A 16,980-nucleotide genomic window follows, 5' to 3' on the forward strand; every position below is an offset into this window, starting at 1 on the left:
TGACCTAGAGGCATCCACGGATATCTCCAAAGCCCTGGGTCTCGCCGTGGAGCTGACAAAGGGACCGTGAGCGGCCCTGCTAGGTGCGATGCGGGGTCCCCGGGGGACACCGCAGGACCGAGGGCCTGCCCCAGGGCACCGCCAGCGTCCCCGGGGCTGGCGTGGGGACAGACAGCCCGTCCCCACCCCATGGGCTTCCCTGCCACAGCTGGAAACCTCCCCCCGGAGGCTGGTGGGTTTCTTTTTAAGTTATTTCAAACTGAAAAAAAAATATATAATGCATATAAATATATCTATATATTATATACATGGATAAATGTTATTTTTTTTTCCCTTTGCTGGCAGGTGGCGTGGTTGGGCTGGGGGTGATGTGGGCTGAGAGGTCCAGAGGGGATGGGTGGTGGGGGACGTGTCCCAGGCACGTGGGGATGTGGATGCACGGGGCTGAGCCCCCCAGGTGTGTGACCGCAGTGTCCTGGTGTTGGTGTGGCAGTGGGGTGGCACAGGAGGTCTCTGGTTGGGCTCGGGGTCTTTGCTGCCTGTTTTCTGTGGGCTGGTCACTCCAAATCCCCTCCAGCTGTGTGGCAGTGGTGACAGCGCTGGGGTTGGGCTGCCCCCAGAGCTTTCCTTCACCCCCTGGGAGCACAACGAGCCCCTTCCTCGTGGATTGAGAGCTCCCTCCTGGTGCGTGGAGCTGTGGGGTGCGGGTGGATTTGTCGGGGTGAGGATGTTGGGGTGAGGATGGGGGCTGTGTTTTGGTCTTGCACTGAAGGTGCTGGCAGCTTTCCCCCCCCATGGTGCACACCGCCAGCCACCCATGGGATCAAGCTGCTGCAGTCCGGCTCCGGGCAGCTGGAGACCCCCCTCTTGTCCCCAAAAGCAAGGATTTCTGGAAGAACAACCAATGATTTCCCCTGCTGCAACACGCCGGGCAGCAGCAACGCGTTTATTTAGCAGTAAAGGAGAGGGGAGCACCACCACCAACAGGAAAAGCAAACGTACAGGGGGAACAGACTGCAGGGACACGTGGACAGACACGCGAGCGCCGCGGCTGGGCTGCCCTCCGGCAGCACGACGGGCTGAGGAGAGCGTGGTCCTGCCTGGAGCATCACGAGCTGCTCCTGGAGGACACAGGACCAAGCTGAAAATAACGTGGGGAGCAGAGGAGGCGGCGTTCTCCTTCCCCAGCACATTTTGGAGCCGGCTTCTGGTGCTGTGCAGGAGGCAGTCCCACGGGCACGGCTCCGTTAGTCCCACGCAGCGAGGGTGAGCAGCTCCGGGTGCTCGGATGCAAATCCTCTCCGTAACAACAAGGCTGGCGGGGACAGCAGCAGGACCGCGTGGTGCCCGCGCCCGGAGGATGACCACGGACCTTCAGGGTCTCAGACTCAGGGAGGGATTGAGCCCAAGTGCAGCCACTGCAAGAGGCAGCCTCGGGAAGGAGCCAGCAGCGTAACCAAAAGCAGCAAGATGCTCTGCAGGGACAGAGGAACCGCCGCGGTCGGCCGTGCAGGCTGGCGTGAAGGGCACGTGTGCGTTGGATGCAGGAGAAGCCGCCCTGGCACGGCAGGGAAAGGCACGGAGCCGCCGTGTGCCTGCAAGGAGGGACCACGCAGATGCCTCAACAGAGCCCAAAACCCCGCTGGGGGAGCAGGGTCCAGCCCGGGCTGAGTTTCCCTTATGGGGAGTACGACTCCGGGGGCCTGGCCTGCCGTTTCAGCAGGAATCTTAGTGTCAGCACCAGCTAACTTCCTCCCCCAGCCCCATCTGAGAGCCAGATGGAAGGTGGAAGTCAGCCTGGCGTGTGGCATCTTTCCCTCCTGAAAAAAACAACACCCTTAAATACGGGAGCAGGCTTTAGCAAGTTTCTTCTTTCCAGAGGAGCCATCCCATATCTCTGTAGTCAATGTTTGCAGCACAGGACCTGTATTTCTCCCCAGTAATACTGCCAGGGTGAGCTTTGTTTCATTTTGGTATCGGCTACCTGGCTACATCCTAATCCACCAGGGCCGAGCCCATCGGGGTGACAAACCCCAAGGTAACAAAAGGACTGGGGAGTCATACAGAAGCGTGACCTAGCTTCGACTTTCCTGGCTTTTGGTTGCTTACGAGGGAAGTTCCCCAAAAAAATATCAGTTGGGAAAAAAATTAAGACATCCTATTTACAAGTTCATATGCACTTAAAATACATAGTCAAGCTCCATTCCTCTGAGAGGGCGTCCTGCATCTGCAGAAAGAATGGGGCTCAAATGGTCATCAAAAAATCTTTAAAGTTTTTTTTTTCCTTAAAAAAAATAAGTTATTTCAGACCTGACAAATCACTTGCCAAAGGGAAGCAGCTGTTAAACAGAAGCAGTTACTCAGTCATACAAGGGCAAAGAAAGCATCAGTCAATGAGCTTTAGAGGCTTGTATAACAAAGGAGGCGATTTTAAAAGCTTTAAGAAATCCAGCCTCGGGCACACGGCCGGCTGCCAGCTCTCAGCGACCCAAGATTAAAGCTGTGGGGTTTCCAATCGCACCCCTCGTGCCGGTGGCAGGGACACTACACCCACAGCTCACCGACCTGCAGCGTGTCAGCTCCTGCCGAGGGGTCTGGGAGCTGAATCCCGGTTCGGTGCCATCGGGGCGGTGCTGAGCCAGGCCGTGGGTTCACGTGGGGTGTCACGGCCCCGCTCTGCTCCTCCTGGGAATGCTTTCTTGGCTGGCGAGCACCCCCCGGGTTTGTGGGGGAGCCACAAGCTGCTCCTGCCCTCCTTCTGCCCTCCCCGGGGCCAGGTGAGACGTGGGCAGAGCCAAGCCTTGGTCCTCGGAGGAGGAAGGTGAGAGCCAGATGCAGGTTTTCTTGACGGGGAGCTCCGGGCGGACGGAAACGGCGAGAGTTTCGTTTCCCCATGCTACAAGGGGAGGGGGGGCGGAGAAGAGGCGTCCGAGGAAGTTCAGTCCATCACAGGACGAAGAACAGGATGAGCACCACCAGCAAGATGACAAAGAGGACGATAATCGCGCACCACTGCCGTCGGTCTGGAAGAAAAAGGAAGAGTCAGACCCCCTGCGTTAACACCGAAGGGAAACCGGGGGAGAGCTTTTCTTCACTGTACTGCTAGGACCCCAAATTAAGCTAAAGAAGCCACAAATGCTGAAGGAGCAGCTCCTTGAACAGCAGGACAAGCAGCATGTCCCCTGCAGGCTCCTCACGGGGTGACAGCGCTTGTTCCCCAGGATGCTGCTGGTTTTTGGGACAGTCGTGCCATTTTGAAGTTTCTCCCCAATCAAGTTCCAGCAGACTTGATAAGCTGCTCCAAAAGTGATCGGGAAGAACAAGCAGGGGGCTGCTGTGTGTTGCTGCTGGTTTGTGGAGTAACCTGCTTACTAGAGGAAAAAGAAGGGGGCAGTGAAAGCTTCCTAAAAAAAGCCCTGCCGGGAAGAGCTCGCTGCAGCTCCCCGTAGAAGATTGCCAGGAATGAGTCTCCCCAGGATATTTTCTACAAATTGCCAGCCCCCGTGCGTGCTCTGCAGATGCTCCACACCGCACCGCCTCCAGGGCGCTCAGCACACCACCAGAAGGGAAACTTTGGCTTTCCTCTGGAAATACATCCTCGTGCCTTTTCCAGCGTTCAACCACCACCCTGCGCTGCTGCTCTATGCCGTCTGACACCGTTCTGCTCCCGCAGTGAAAGTCTCCCCCATCTGGATTCGTGCTCGGCACCGACTTCCCGGCACCAGCCACGGTCACGCCGCGAGCCGGGGCCACCCCGCAGAAGCCACATCACTCGTGGTCCCTGGCTCTCCCCGGGTGAGCTCCGACCCTGGGGGTGGGACGCGAGGCTGCGCAGCTGCTGTCGGGCCCTGGCTACGTCTGGGAGGGCAGAAGCCCTCGCTGCTGCCTCCAGCAGCTACACGAGCCCCCAGAGGGGTGAGGGAGGAGGGCGGCGGGGACTTCCCGGCAGGCAGCAGCTTCCTGTTTGCTCTGCCCGCGGCACCCGGCCAGCCGCCAGCCCACCGGGTTCGGGTGCAGCCTTTTAAGGGCTTTTCTCACGAGCTCGGCCTCCCTCGCCTCTTTCCTCCACCAGCTGAGCCCAGAAAGTCCCCGGACAGTCCCTGCGTCTGCAGGGCTGGCGCCAGCAGCCCCGGGGCCGGCGAGGTTTGGAGCAGGGGGGCGGTGGCGATGTTTTGTGCCACCTCGAGAGCTTTTGCTCAGCAGGTGGCCTGGGAAACGTGCAAGCGGCGCAGGAGGCTGCAGAGCCTTCCCTCCTATCACCTGGGAAGGGGGTTTTCCCACTGCAGCAGTAAGAACATAAATAGAAAGGCATCTGTAAATAAAACAAAGGCCGAGGACAGGCTGCAGAGCAGCATCTGGGCACGAGCAGCTGCAAGCTTTGGAAATCTTCCCTGTCTCCAACCTTCTGTGCACCCAGAGCTGCTCCCTCCTCTCTGCTCGGCTCTGGGTGGGTGGGAGCAGGCAGCGCCCCAGCCATAAAACCCAAGCACTTGTCTCTCCCACCTCCCAGGACCTACCGCTCGTCATGTGAGACACTTTGGCCAGCTTCTTCATGACGTTGTCGAGCCGCGAGTGAGTGCTGTCCAGCTCGTGGGAGAAGTCGTCCAGCATCCTGGGGACAGAGAAGCACGGCACCCATCAACAAGCAAAGCCACACGTGCCTCCAGAGCTGCTCGGCGTGCCCACACACACTGATCAAAACACCAAGTTGATCAGTGCAGAGAAAAGCCGAGCAGCTTGGTTTCCTGAAAGCACCCAAAGCGGGGACAACTGGAGCAGCAGCTCTGCTGTGGTGGGAAGAGCACTTTTAGGGTGCTCTTAAGCTCTGTATGGACGTTACCCCTCCAGTTCCTCAGCTGCAACGATCTGGAAGCCTTTCTGAAACCTTTCTGAAGCTGTTTTGTTAGTGCCAAGAACCCACTTGAAGACAGACGAGCACATCCAGCATCACAGCTATCCCAGCCATCTCCAGTGAGTGAGACTTGAAAGCTTAACGTGTTTAAAAGGACGGCTTCCCTCAGTTGGAGTTCTAGGGCACTTGTTAAACCTTCTCTTGGTGGAGAACAAGGAGCTGTAAAACTTGTATTGCCTTAATTATCTGTCTAGCAAGCCCTGATCACTTATGTGGTGATCTAGAAAGGGCCCCACCACACCGACCTGCTTCGCAGGAATCCTGCAGGAGGTGGTTTAAAGTTCCTGCTGTCCACCAGAGACATCACGTCAGGTGGGGCATCGCCCTCCGGCCTCCCATCAGCCAAACCAACCCTCCCAGTGTCTCCTAACTGGAAACTTTATGTTCTTGTTTGCAAAGGCCATGCACAGGGAAAAGAAATCTAATTTGTACGTAAATGGGAGGATACAAATGGCTTTGTGAGCTCGCCTTTAACCCTCTGTGTGGGTGAGGGTTATTTTTAGCTTTAGCTATGAAGGCAGCTCTGTGCTGCATGTTGTAGGGCTGGCAAGGCAGAGCTCTGAGCAGCTCCGTGCAGTTTTCCATGGGTAGCACAAAGCCCTGCGGAGGGGGGAAGCACCCAGTGTTCCTGTTAGGGCAGTGCCTGCCCTCAGCTGCTCGGTGCTGCTGCCTGCCTGGAGTCAAGGAGCATTACTGCGTGCCTTAGGGGTGGTGTTTAAAAGAGTAAGAGAGAAGGCAAGGTAAACTGGCAGCTAAACCTGCCCCAGGTGCAGGCTTTCAAGGCAACGAGACTGCGGTTGGATCCTTGCAGGCTGCAGTGAGAAATGCTTTCTGCTGCCTGAAATCAAAGGCAGTCTAGGGTGCTGGAGGGGACGAGCTAGGAGAGACGGCGCCGGGGGACTGGGAAATTTTGGGACTGAATGGGGGCAGAGGTGTGGCAGCGAGGACCCCAGGTGTGCAGCCAGCCCCGGGGTTTTTGGTGCTGTGTCTCCCACTTACACTGCCTGCTCCTCCAGCTCCCCGCCGATGCGCTGCGACATGTTCTTCAGCACCCCGATGCTGCCAGAGACCAGCTCCAACTGCTCGTCTTGCTGCTCCACGATCAGCTGGGGGCAAGGAGAAAGGGAACGGGCGGTTACAGGTCTGCTGCATCGGGGCCAGCTGCTCGGACGGATGGCCAAGCACCACTGAGGTGCCTGGAACACACCAAGGTCTCCAGGATTGTGTTTCTAAGAAATGCCTGAGAAGTGGCAGCAGCAGCAGAGCCTCCCCAGCTGGCTGCAGCCTCCCCTACCCTGCCTGCAAACTCAGCCTCAGCTCAGCCACGCTCCCTCCCTGCTGCACTCACCGCCAAGCTGGTTTTGTGAAGGACCTGGCCAGCAAAACCTCCTCCAGCCCTGCTGTGCCTGCAGCAGGAGCCGTGCTGGTGCCTAACCTGGAGCACGCTGCAGTTACCAGGGGGTTAATGCAAGTCCGAGGCTGCCGCAGCTTCTGCAGCTAAAAATAACAAGTCTGGTTCTCCGCCTGCCCCAGGAATAGGCCTGCTGATGTTTTAAGTCACTTTCAGGGCACAATCACGCCGAGGATTTGGTTTACCCTAGTTACCTACTTCGGAGCCTGTTTATCTTCCTCCAGTCACTAGGTAAGGCTCGCCTGAAAGCCGGGGTGGTGGTGAGTGTCAGGAGCTTCAGCACTTTGCTGCAAGTGGCCTATTTAAGGGCCTGTGCCTGGGTGGGCTGCTGCAGGGCGGTCTGTGCTGCTCGGGCTCTGCTCCAGGCAAACTCCCCCGGCTCCAGGGAAGCACCTTGCCAGGGCTTCTCGCCCAGCCTTTCTCACGAACCTCATGTTGACAAAGGCAGGAAAAGGCAGCTGCCACTTGCTCCTGCTCCCTCGCTGCCCTGAGGAAGATGGGCGCAAACAGCAGAGCACAAGCAGCCAGCTCATTTTTTAGCGAGGGAAAGTTGTGTGAGCAATGTGCGCCCTCCCGGCTGAGAGCTTTCTGCTTCCCCAAGGATTTCGGCAGTCCTTGCACTATTAAAGCTTCGCACGCTACGGCTTCCAGATTGCCTCCTGTACGCAGCAGAAGACTGAAGCCTCAGCGGTTAAAAACTGCGCCAAGACACATCCGAAGCTGCACCGTACGTGGAACACACGCATGGAGATATGCTGCAAGCTCAGACGACGGCTGTCAGGCTCCTGGATCCAGACCAGCCAGGGACTGGAATTCTTTTTTTGGCTCCCACAGCCCGTGCCCCATCCCCGTGCCGCCCATTTGGCAGGCAGAGCCATTCGGGCTGCAGGGTGCCAGCTGCCTTACCTGTTGTTGAGCTTGCTGCTCCTCAATGAAGTGTGAATTTGCTAATTGCAGCTCCCGGTCCAGACGGCTGTATTTGTCAGGTCCCGAGCTCCAGCTCTGACTGCTGCTGTCTCCCAGGAGTGCCTAAACAGAGGCAGAGATCCCTCAGCAACACCCCTGTGCCTGCTTGCAGCCCATCCGCAGGGCACAGCGGACACGGCAGCGCTCCCGTCCGCTCACACAGCATCCTTTTCCTCCTGCTCTCTGGCTATTCAGAGTGCTGGCACAAACTAAAACAATGCAGTGCCAGCGTGGGAAACCTCCGCAGCCTGATACTGCACAAACACTGCTCCAGCAAGGGGAGAGCTGCAGCACGGCCGACAGAGTGAGCAGGAGATTCACTCATCGTGTTCTTCGATTCAGGTTACCCGTTCCTCTGGCGCCCTGCTGAGTTGCCAGCACACCAGACCACGCTTGCTACCTGCTCTACAACCTCAGAGAGGTTTGTGCAAAGCCAGCAGAGATGTGGCTTCCCAGCTGGGCCCCGGAAGGAAGTTTTGCTGCAGCTTGCACAGAAAGGCCTCTGTTTGGCAGCCCCAGCCCACCAGGGTCAGGTCACCAGCAGCCGAAAGCCAGCCTCCTGGAAAAGCTGCTGCAGCCCGGCACAGCTCAGGCTTTGTGGTCTGGAGGGAAGGCGAGGGGCTGGGGAAGGGAGAGGAAGGCGGCAAGGGGAAATCGGTTTTCCTGACCAGATGTCGCCGCGTGAGCTGGGCCATATGGTCTCCTGCAGCCAGCAGGAGCTTAAAGAAAAGGAAAGCAGCAAAACTCAGCTACAGACTTGGAGGTAAGGGGCTCTGCTTCTCTGCTTTTCGCCAAGCACCTCAGTCAAGCCTCTAAGAGGCTCAGGAATCAGCTCGGTGCCTCAGCAGCTTGCTGCATTTTGTCCTTTTTGCCACCAGTGGTAAGACTGATGCAGTCAGGTAAGTTTGTTGTACGAACAGCACGCCAATTTTTACAGAGGCAGCTCTGGGAGTCAGTGCAGAGATCTCCTTACAGTTTCCCCATCAGCTGAGAAGCACAAGCTGCATCTGTTCCTGTTCCTTAGATTACAAGCGCAGACAACCTGAGACTCCTTGAACTAATTCCATCTTCCCACACTGTTGTGCCCAGTAGCTATTTGTGAGGGTATGTGCTGTCCTGGCTCCTAAATACGGAGGATTACATTTACAGGCATGGATTCTGACTCTGTTCCTCCTGTAGCTGAGGGAGATTCCCCTTTCCACAGGGTGATGCAACGCTGACGGTTGTACACAACCATTTCTGGAGACAGAGACAGATGGTGAGTGGTGACTTAGTGCTCGCAGCCAGGCCTGAAGGAGGGGGGCAGCAACGTGCCTGCGAGAACCAGCGCTCTCAGGTCAGCAAGACAGGCATGGTTCACACACACAGCTTTGTTGCAGCACACAAGCCCCTTCCCAGAATAAAGGGTTTTAAGGGGATGAGCTGCAAAACGGGATAAATATTGTAATTACAGCTTTTAGGGAGTCTTGATCAATGCTATGCACTCTACCTTATGATGTGGGACCCCAGACTATATGGAAATAAGTTTCCCCTAACACCTATCTTAAAAACAACAGGTGCTAGAGGTGATAAATCCTCTTTAAAATACTCTTTAAAAGTACCAAATAACCATTGCAGTCACTTAACTTGCCCGTTTCTGATTCTCACCTGTCTGTTTTTTCTTTCAGCCAGTGCTTGCATGGAGGAGTTTGACATCTGATCCTTCATCTCCTGTTTGGTCAAAGAAAGAAGTAGCACGTGAGCATTAGATTTGAGACGACAGGCAGCTTCAGTCTGATTACCAGGCTGTCTGTAACCAGCAAGCTTTCTTTGGGGGAGTGGAGAAAGAAAGATTTTCTTTGAAAACATTCAGTTTTGATGAGTCTGGAAAAACGCTGTTAAAAGCTCCATTGCGGTTCATTGTTTTACTAACATCAGGATCAATGGCAGTAGGGTATTTTGAGAATATTCCTTATTTACTACTCGTTCTGTTCTGCTACAGCCAGAAAGGCTGTGGTTTGTGTAACACTAACGTTCCCACTGACAGGCTGTAAGGAAGAGTTATGTCCTTGAACGTCTTGGAAGCCTACAGCCTGCACTATTCCCAGCTGCATCGGGTTTATTATCGCATAGAACAAGACAGATGTCCTGCCCTGTGGCCACCTCTCTGACTGTGCCTGCGTTTGGTCTCTTGTGAATTCAATTTTGCTCGAGTTCCTGTAGAAGATGGCTAGCCACAGAAAGCCACCAATTACAACATGAAGTTTTTATGGTTTTTATACGATCCAGCATATGCTGATCATGACGCTGATCCAGTGCTGATGTCACCAGGTATGTTTTACTGTTCAGAGATGTGTGCTACATCACCGGAGCAGCAGATCCCACTCAGTTACTTCTCAGCGGCTAACGCACAGCCTGCTTTGCAGCATGAATCCCCCCTCGTGGAAAATGGAAGTCAACTGCGCAACGCCAGTGAAGGATTTCATTTAACAGCAAGAGACGCTGCTCCAAAACCCATGAGCCAGCAGTTTTCAGTCAGGAAAAGAGGACCCGAAAAGCAGGCTTGCCTCATCCTGTTTGTTTGGGGAGCTGACTGCACCAAGGGCAAGGCAGCGAGCACATGCCCGCTGCTGGGCCCGGTGTGTTTTCAGAATCAGATCCCAGGCAGCTCACCGTAAGAGCTGCATCCAGCCCACAGGGCTGCAGGTAGGATAACAAGCTTGCTGCCAGCCACAGCAGTGCAGCTCGTGGAGGAGGAACATCCAAATCATGAGGGAAAGCAGAAAGTAAGCTACGCTCAGCGTAGCTATTAATAGGGAGAGCACTTCCTAACTAGCAGCATGTTACCAGGCAGGGAGAAGATGTTTGGGAAGATGTTTCCTTCTCTATTTATTACCACCAGGTTGTAAAAATCCCCCTCTTGCTTCTGAATCCTCCCTAACCACTACGTGAATCAACGCCTCTGCTCCTGCAGGTGCTGCTGAGCTTCTCTTCAGTGCTGCCTCCAGCATGGAGCTGTGTGAAACCGCTGCCCAGCGGGCAGAGGTTTGCCAGCCCTGCCTCCCTCTGAAGGACTGGTATTCGAGAGTGAGCTTAAACTAAAAAAAAAAAAACATCTTCTCCGAGTTAAAAATAGAGCTAATGGTTGTTTTGACTGTTTTGCAGCAGTAGGAAGCTGAAGTCACCACGTAAGTAACACCAGGCTTTAAACAGCTGTCCGTGTTCAAAGTGGACTCTCTGGTTTTGAAAACCAGCGACAGGAGCTCAGGACAGTCACCACTTCCTTTACCTCCGAAGGGAGGCTGCAGTCCCCCCTGCAAGGCAGAGGGGTTTTGAGGCTTCCTTTCCAATTTCTACAGGCCGCCAGGTCCATCGGTACAACAGCAGCACGCTCAGGCAGCCCCTGGAGGGGAGCACTGGGGAAGAGGAAGGCTGAGAGCAGGCAGGTAGCAGGCTCGTTCTCCTCCCCTGTTCAGCACCGACACCAGTTTCCCTTCCTTTTAACCACCTTATCACCCCCCTGCTCCCATCCCGGGTGCTGGGGTCCTTACCCTGACCACCTGCCGCGTGCTCGTGATGAAGGCTTTCCTCACGCCCAGCTCCGTGGCATCGAGGTTGAATTTCCGAGGGTTTGCCTCGACGATGCGTAGGGAGCGAGTCAAGGAGTCCCCGTCAGCGGTGTTCAGAACACACACACACACCGACTGCCCTGGAGGGAGTCTACGAAGCAGCACGTTCCCAGTGTGCTGCGCCTTTTCCCCAAATTTCATTAGCAAACTACCAGCCACTGGAGGAAAAAAGGCACGGCAGCAATGTTCAGCATGGTATGTGCACCAGCATGAGGTTTCTCTCTGGCTTTTTTTTGGTTCTCCAGTGCTCTGCAGCGCTTTCGGGAGTGTTCAGCTGAACACAAGGGAAAAGGAATAATTCTGGAAGCCAGCCTAGAGGATGACTGACTACACAGAAACCCAAAATCATACCGCACAACAGGCTCTTTAGAACAAAGCACCTTATAATACACCTTGTCAAAAGGAAAACAAAAAGGCAGGGGGAAATCCTTTTGCTGAACGCATTTGCCTTCATTTCTCATTTGCCGTTTGAGAAAAGCTGAGCAACGTGCAAAATTCAATCCCAAACAGTCCTGATTTCTGCAAAAAGTAACAACTAGAAAGCACTGGTGCTCAGCTGTTCATTACAACCCAGGAATTGCATGCCCCAACCTCCAAAGGACCACGGAAAGGATATTAATTGTTTCATCCAAGTCTTCCAGGTCCCACTCGATGCTCCGCAGATTGTTCCTGAGCTCATTAGTGGTCCAGTCGATTTCTTCTCGCGTGGCGATGGAGGGATCTTGCAAGAGCTCTGTCCACCTCTGGAAGAGCCCCTGGGCGGTGTTCACAGCCTTCTGCACCTCCCTGCAGTCGTGGTGATAAAAGAGAAGTGACGGGATTACAATCAGCAGGCACGCTGGGGCAGCACCACGTCCAAAAGAGTTTGGAAGCGCAGCCTCCTCCCGGACACCCTTCCTTCAACCATCTCTAGTTGATTTTGTAAGATAAGGATTTACCCACAGGACAACCTGGCCTCCTGCTGAAGCACGGAGCGATGAGCGCTAACAACTTCCAGCTCAGCTCCCACAATTAACGAAAGGACCAATTTCTTTTGGGGCAGTTTCTGCTGAATGTGGTGAAGGCGAGACAGGGCAGTGTGAGCTCTGAACGAGGCAGCTCCTCGGCAATTAGTATTTTGCATTCCTCTCAACAGCTTTCCTCTAAAGACTGTTGACTACCTGAGCAGGATACCCCAAGGGCAAACAAAATTACAGGAACCCGTCCCCACAATAGAGTCGGGCAGGCTGTTGAGTGCAGCACTGTTTATTTTAATTTAACATTAAAAAAATACACAGCTCTAGTAGGCTGGCTTGGGGAACAGAAGTCTTTTCTGCTGCTCTAAGCTTTTTGGAGACGAGCGCGTTCACGGCATGGGAACGCCGGCTCTGCTTCCAGCCCTGAACATTCGTGGTGTGGGGTGAGCAGCAGGTAACCATCGGTACGTGCCATTATCTGTACCCAACGCTGCAGTTTATAGGTACAGGGGGAGCCCAGATGAGGGATGCAGGCAAATCTGCTGCTGTGATAGCCCATGGAGAGGTGGCCACCAGCCCAAGAGCTCGCACGCAGCATCCAGGTAAGATGCAGGTATTTATCCCCAGCAAAGGAGTTTATCCGTGGGGGGAAGCCCAGAATGGATGAACCATGCCTGCATCCTGCAGCCCGTGCAGGGGTATGAGGACTGTGGCTCTCTCTACCTTGCACCATGGCCTGAAGCACTCAGTTTTGTTGCCTAAGCTGAAGTCTCTCTGCACCCCGATGTGTTCCTCCTCTTCTCGCACATCTGTGGCTCCACGTCTGCCACATCCAGTGCCCTGAAGTCAGCAGCTGGCATCAAGGACCTGGCACGCTTTGTTCCCTCCGCTACTTGCTAGCAAAAGTTGTTTTTTTTTCACCTGAGCGTACTTGGGGAAGTACCTATGAGCAGGAATTCAATGCAAAGCTGGATGTCCTGATGGGAGGAGTCACGAACGCCAGGAAAGCAAACTAAACACACTGTGGCTGGACCCAGCCACCACCAACCCCTTCCACCCCAATCTGCTGGCTAATAATTAACGCCGGGAGCAGCAGAAGGTCCCCTCTCCCCTCCCAGCCCTTCCCCTTGCGGCGCGGGAATCTCTCTGGAAAGTTTGACAGCCCGTTTGCTCCCCACCCATGGCGATTCCTATTTTTCCCCCCAGCACCAGCTCGACCTGGTAGTGATTTGTTTTTGCTGGCCACACCAGCAGCCCTTCCCACACCTCTCACGCTTGTATGGCTGCTCCCACTGCTCCCCTTCTGCCCTGAGCACTGTGCCAGCCTGATGCTGGGGCAGGGCACGAGCTGAAGGTGGCTCCATGCTGAATTTTAGACGCTGGCTAAGGTGCTTTCGCCCTGTTATTTACGGTTTTCCTTTCCTCCGGCCTCCATCCACCGCCTTTTGTTTTGTGCCTGCCTTTGTTCAGCCTTCCCCTTGCTTGGTTTCTCTCTGTGCCACTGTCCTCGCTGCGCTTTCTCTCCTTCCCCACCCACAGCGGGCTCTGGCGTTTTTGGGGACACCCCTAGAGCTGGGGTGACCTGGAAGCGAGCTGCTCACCGCTGGGTGACATTTCTCAAGCCCTTGCCACCTGGCTGGCAGCTGGGCCACCACGCCGGCGTGCCAGGAGCTGCACCTGCAGCACGCACACCTCCAGCCCTCCTCTGCCTTGCGTCTCGCCTCGGGCTGTGCCTGCGGAGCTGGAGCTGCCGTCGGGGGCTCCTGCTGCTCGGACAGCCCCCGGGCAGGCAGGGGAGCCCCAAATGTCCCCATGGTGGCACTGGGGGGGCTCTGGGATTGTGTGTGGGGCATCCAGGGGGGCTGGGATAAGCTTTGGGGTGACAGCTGGGGGGGCGTGGGGCTGGATGCCCTTCCTCCCCTTCACATCCCGTCCTCATCCTCGCCAAGCCCCCAGCTCTAACCCTCGCTCTCCTCCTCCCAGACCCCCCCCCCAAGCCTCTTCTCCCCCTCACCTTTCCCCTCGCAGCCCCCCAGTCAGGGGTTTTGGCTGGGACATATTTATTTTAGTGCCAAAACCCTGACACCCCCCCAACCCTCACCGCCCCCCCCACACCCCTTCCTCCCCCTCATTTCCCCCCAAACCCCAACCCTCGCCCCATTCAGCCCTCACAGCCACCCCCACCCCCTTCCTCCTCCTCGCAGCCCCCCAAAACCCCAACCCCTCTCCCCAAAACCCCAAACCCCTCACTCCCCCACCCCAACCCCTCTCCCCCCCACCCCTCGCCTTACACCTCGCAGCCTCCCAGACCCCAACCCTCGCTCCTTCCCTCACCCCCCCCCCGGCCCCGATCTCGCCCCCCAAGCCCCAGACGGGTGCCCCAAGACCCCCTCAGCCCCCCCTGCCCCCCGCTCACCCCTTCACCACGAAGAAGGGGTCCTCCATCGACATGATGGCGCCGCCGCCGAGCGCCCCGGCCGCCCTCCCCGCACCGCATGCGCGCCCGCCCCGGCCCCGCTCCGCCCCGTCATGGCGGTAGCCCGGCCCCCGGGGCCCTGAGGGGTTTTGGGGTCCCCTTCTCCTTCAGTTCTGATGTGGGGTTGGGAAGGGAGGGTGCTGGGGGAAGAGGGTCGTGGCAGCCCCTCAGCCCCGGGATGATGGGGAGGTGGGAGGGTGCCCCGCGGAGCTGCTGTGTTATGGGGTTGGGGGAGCACTGGGGGCAGCTCCTGGGGTTCCTCCAGCCCCAGCCCCTCGCTGTTCCTTCAGCCCTGCTCTCTCCACCGTGGGGCTCCCTGCTATGGGTACTGGTAGCCCTGGGCTTGGAAAAGCTGGCAGAGGAGGAACGTCAGTCCTATGGGACAGGCAGCAGCAGTCCCCCAGATCTTGGTCCCGATAGTGGCTCTTGAAGCAGCAGCAATCCCCCAAATCTTGGCCACAATGGTGGTTCCTGAGGCAGCAGCAGTCCCCCAAATCTTGGCCCCAATGGTAGCTCTTGAAGCAGCAGCAGTCCCTCAAATCATGGACCTAATAGTAGCTCTTGAAGAGGCAGCACCAGTCCCCCAAATCATGGCCCCAGTGGGGCTCTTGAGGAGGCAGCAGCAGTCCCCCAAATCTCGGCCACAATGGTGGGTCTTGAGGAGGCAGCAATCCCCCAGATCTTGGCCCTCATGGTGGCTCTTGAAGCAGCAGCAATCCCCCAAGTCTTGGCCCTGTTGACCAAAGGGCATGCCCCTACCTGCTCCTTCCTAACGTGGCCGCGGTCCAGCCCCCCTAGCAAAGGCAGCGCTGCTTTGCTTACGGGGCAGGCTCCGAACCCATTTGCAGAGATGCCTCCTCAGCATGGGAACCGGGGAGGTCGCTTTTGCAACCGCAGCACGCTTACTCATGACTGTGGGGTGGGGAGGCCGCGACGCATGTAAAACTGGTTTCTGCAGCTTGTGGAGCGAGGGAAGAAAGCTGCCTCCTGCCCTGGCCAGCCCCACGCCTGGGAAAAGGCGGCTTGTCAGGTGTGGTGCAACGCGGGGTGGCTTTAGGGCCTGCCTTGGTCCTCGCTGCGCCTTGCACGGCTTCTTTCCCACGCCGGCAAACGTGCCGTGACAAATGAGCAAATGAGTCCTGCGCTGAGCAGGGGCTTCCCCAAGGAGATGCTGAGCCAGTTAGGTCTGTCCCTGTCCCACAAAGACCTCATGCTCCGCAGGGCCCCATGATCAGCCTGTGATTTCCACCTGTGCTTCATGCTCCTCCAAACTCCTGCCTTCCCCCACCCAGCTGCCAAAGCTTCTCTTTTTTCAGGACTCGTTTCTGCCTTCCCTCACTGTAGTCATCATACTGCCACTAAAAAAAACAAACATTGCTATAATTCCCCATGCTGTGCTGCAGCCCTCACCTCCTGCTCCAGTCATTTGGGCCTTTTTGCCTGGGCACAGGAGGAAAAACAGCAAAGAGAGGGGAGCGTGGGTCAGCCTGGGGCTGCTCGGCAATTCTGGGTTCCTCCTGTGGAAGATGTCCCAGCAGAGGCCGTGTTTCTCATCATGTTGTGTGCTAACCACTTCTGGAGGCGCAGGATGCCATGGCAGAGACATCCCCCTCGTGCCTGAACGTGTGCCCTCACCAGCGAAACCCCTCGGAGGCAGCCGGAGCATGTCGGAGCCTCCCAGGGAGTCGCTTTTCACTCTCGGGTTTGGTTGTGGTGGTTACGTAGGTGGTCTGCTCGTGTGCTTCAAGGCGTGGTGTGTGCTGAGCAGGGCACCGAGGGTTATCAGGGTTAGATTTGCTCAAACACTTGTGAAAGGCTAGCGGGGGCAATTCGCAGCGCTTTTGCTTCGGTGCACACCGGCTGTGCACTTCAACTCGCTCTCATCCCGTGAAATCTTCTCCAGGCTGTGAATGAAACAGGGAAAAACCTCTGAAAATTACTAGCAAAGAGTTTCAGAAGACCTTTCATAGATTTTAGGAACCCTTTACACACTCACTTCGTAGATAATGGTTCTTACTGGTTTGTGAAAATGTCTAAAGCTTTGCAGAGCTGCCAAAGGCTGAAAATAAGGAGGCACTACTGAAATGTAGGGAAGCTGCAGACTTTACAGGAAGAAAAAAAGCAGCCTTTGACGCTGGAAATTCATTTACATGATTTAGAAAATTATTTAGGTCTTTCACATGAAAGCCACTCCAACTGCACTACTGTCTTTTTTCAAAATGGGCACATTTTTGCTGTTGCTCATGAGAAGCTCCGATTTCTGTCTGGGAAGCACTGGGGAGCTTTTCGGTAGCTTTCCTCGTGCTTGGCTGATTCCTTGCTGGAGAGGAGCACACAGCAAGTGGCACACAGCTGCAGAACTGGTCAGGAAAGATCTGATTAAACGCTTCTGCGGCGAGAAGTGCCAGCTCGTCAAAATCCAAACTGTCTGCAGAGAAGAACTGGGTTCACCGAAAGTTTTATCGGGAAAATTCTTGTGGCGTGTCTGTACACGCACAGGGCTGTGCGTGTGATCCCATGCTAGCTGGTAGCCTGGCGTTAAGAACATGCATTTGATGTGGAAGAGATTTTTTTTTATTATTCTGGGGGAAAAGCTGCCTTGGTTTGAATCTGAATTTGCAAAAGTATAGGTGCTTGGTGTTTTGTTTGTT

At 55.9% G+C, this 16,980-nt stretch overlaps 1 protein-coding gene across 1 annotated transcript; it reads right to left on the reverse strand.

Moving 5' to 3' along the window:
* Window positions 1-905: 905 nt before the first annotated feature.
* Window positions 906-14,334, reverse strand: STX6 (syntaxin 6). The gene is made up of 8 exons (XM_032192711.1): window positions 14,270-14,334; window positions 11,514-11,683; window positions 10,820-10,914; window positions 8,937-8,999; window positions 7,230-7,352; window positions 5,912-6,018; window positions 4,518-4,612; window positions 906-3,023 (listed from the first exon to the last, which is right to left on the reverse strand). Exons 1-8 carry the CDS (start codon window positions 14,302-14,304, stop codon window positions 2,947-2,949), a joined length of 765 nt encoding a protein of 254 aa, XP_032048602.1. The 5' UTR covers window positions 14,305-14,334; the 3' UTR covers window positions 906-2,946.
* Window positions 14,335-16,980: the final 2,646 nt, after the last annotated feature.

Source organism: Aythya fuligula, chromosome 8, assembly GCF_009819795.1.
Source record: "Aythya fuligula isolate bAytFul2 chromosome 8, bAytFul2.pri, whole genome shotgun sequence".
Classification (NCBI taxonomy): domain Eukaryota; kingdom Metazoa; phylum Chordata; class Aves; order Anseriformes; family Anatidae; genus Aythya; species Aythya fuligula.

Bases quoted from the DNA above. Each gene is read 5' to 3' on its own strand.
- STX6 (XM_032192711.1), bottom strand. From the start codon at position 14,304: ATGTCGATGGAGGACCCCTTCTTCGTGGTGAAGGG. The intron at 9,000-10,819 runs GTAAGGACCCCA...TTGACCAAACAG, and splicing joins GCACGCGGCAGGTGGTCAGG to GAGATGAAGGATCAGATGTC. The intron at 4,613-5,911 runs GTAAGTGGGAGA...CTCTGTCCCCAG, and splicing joins GAGCTGGAGGAGCAGGCAGT to GATGCTGGACGACTTCTCCC.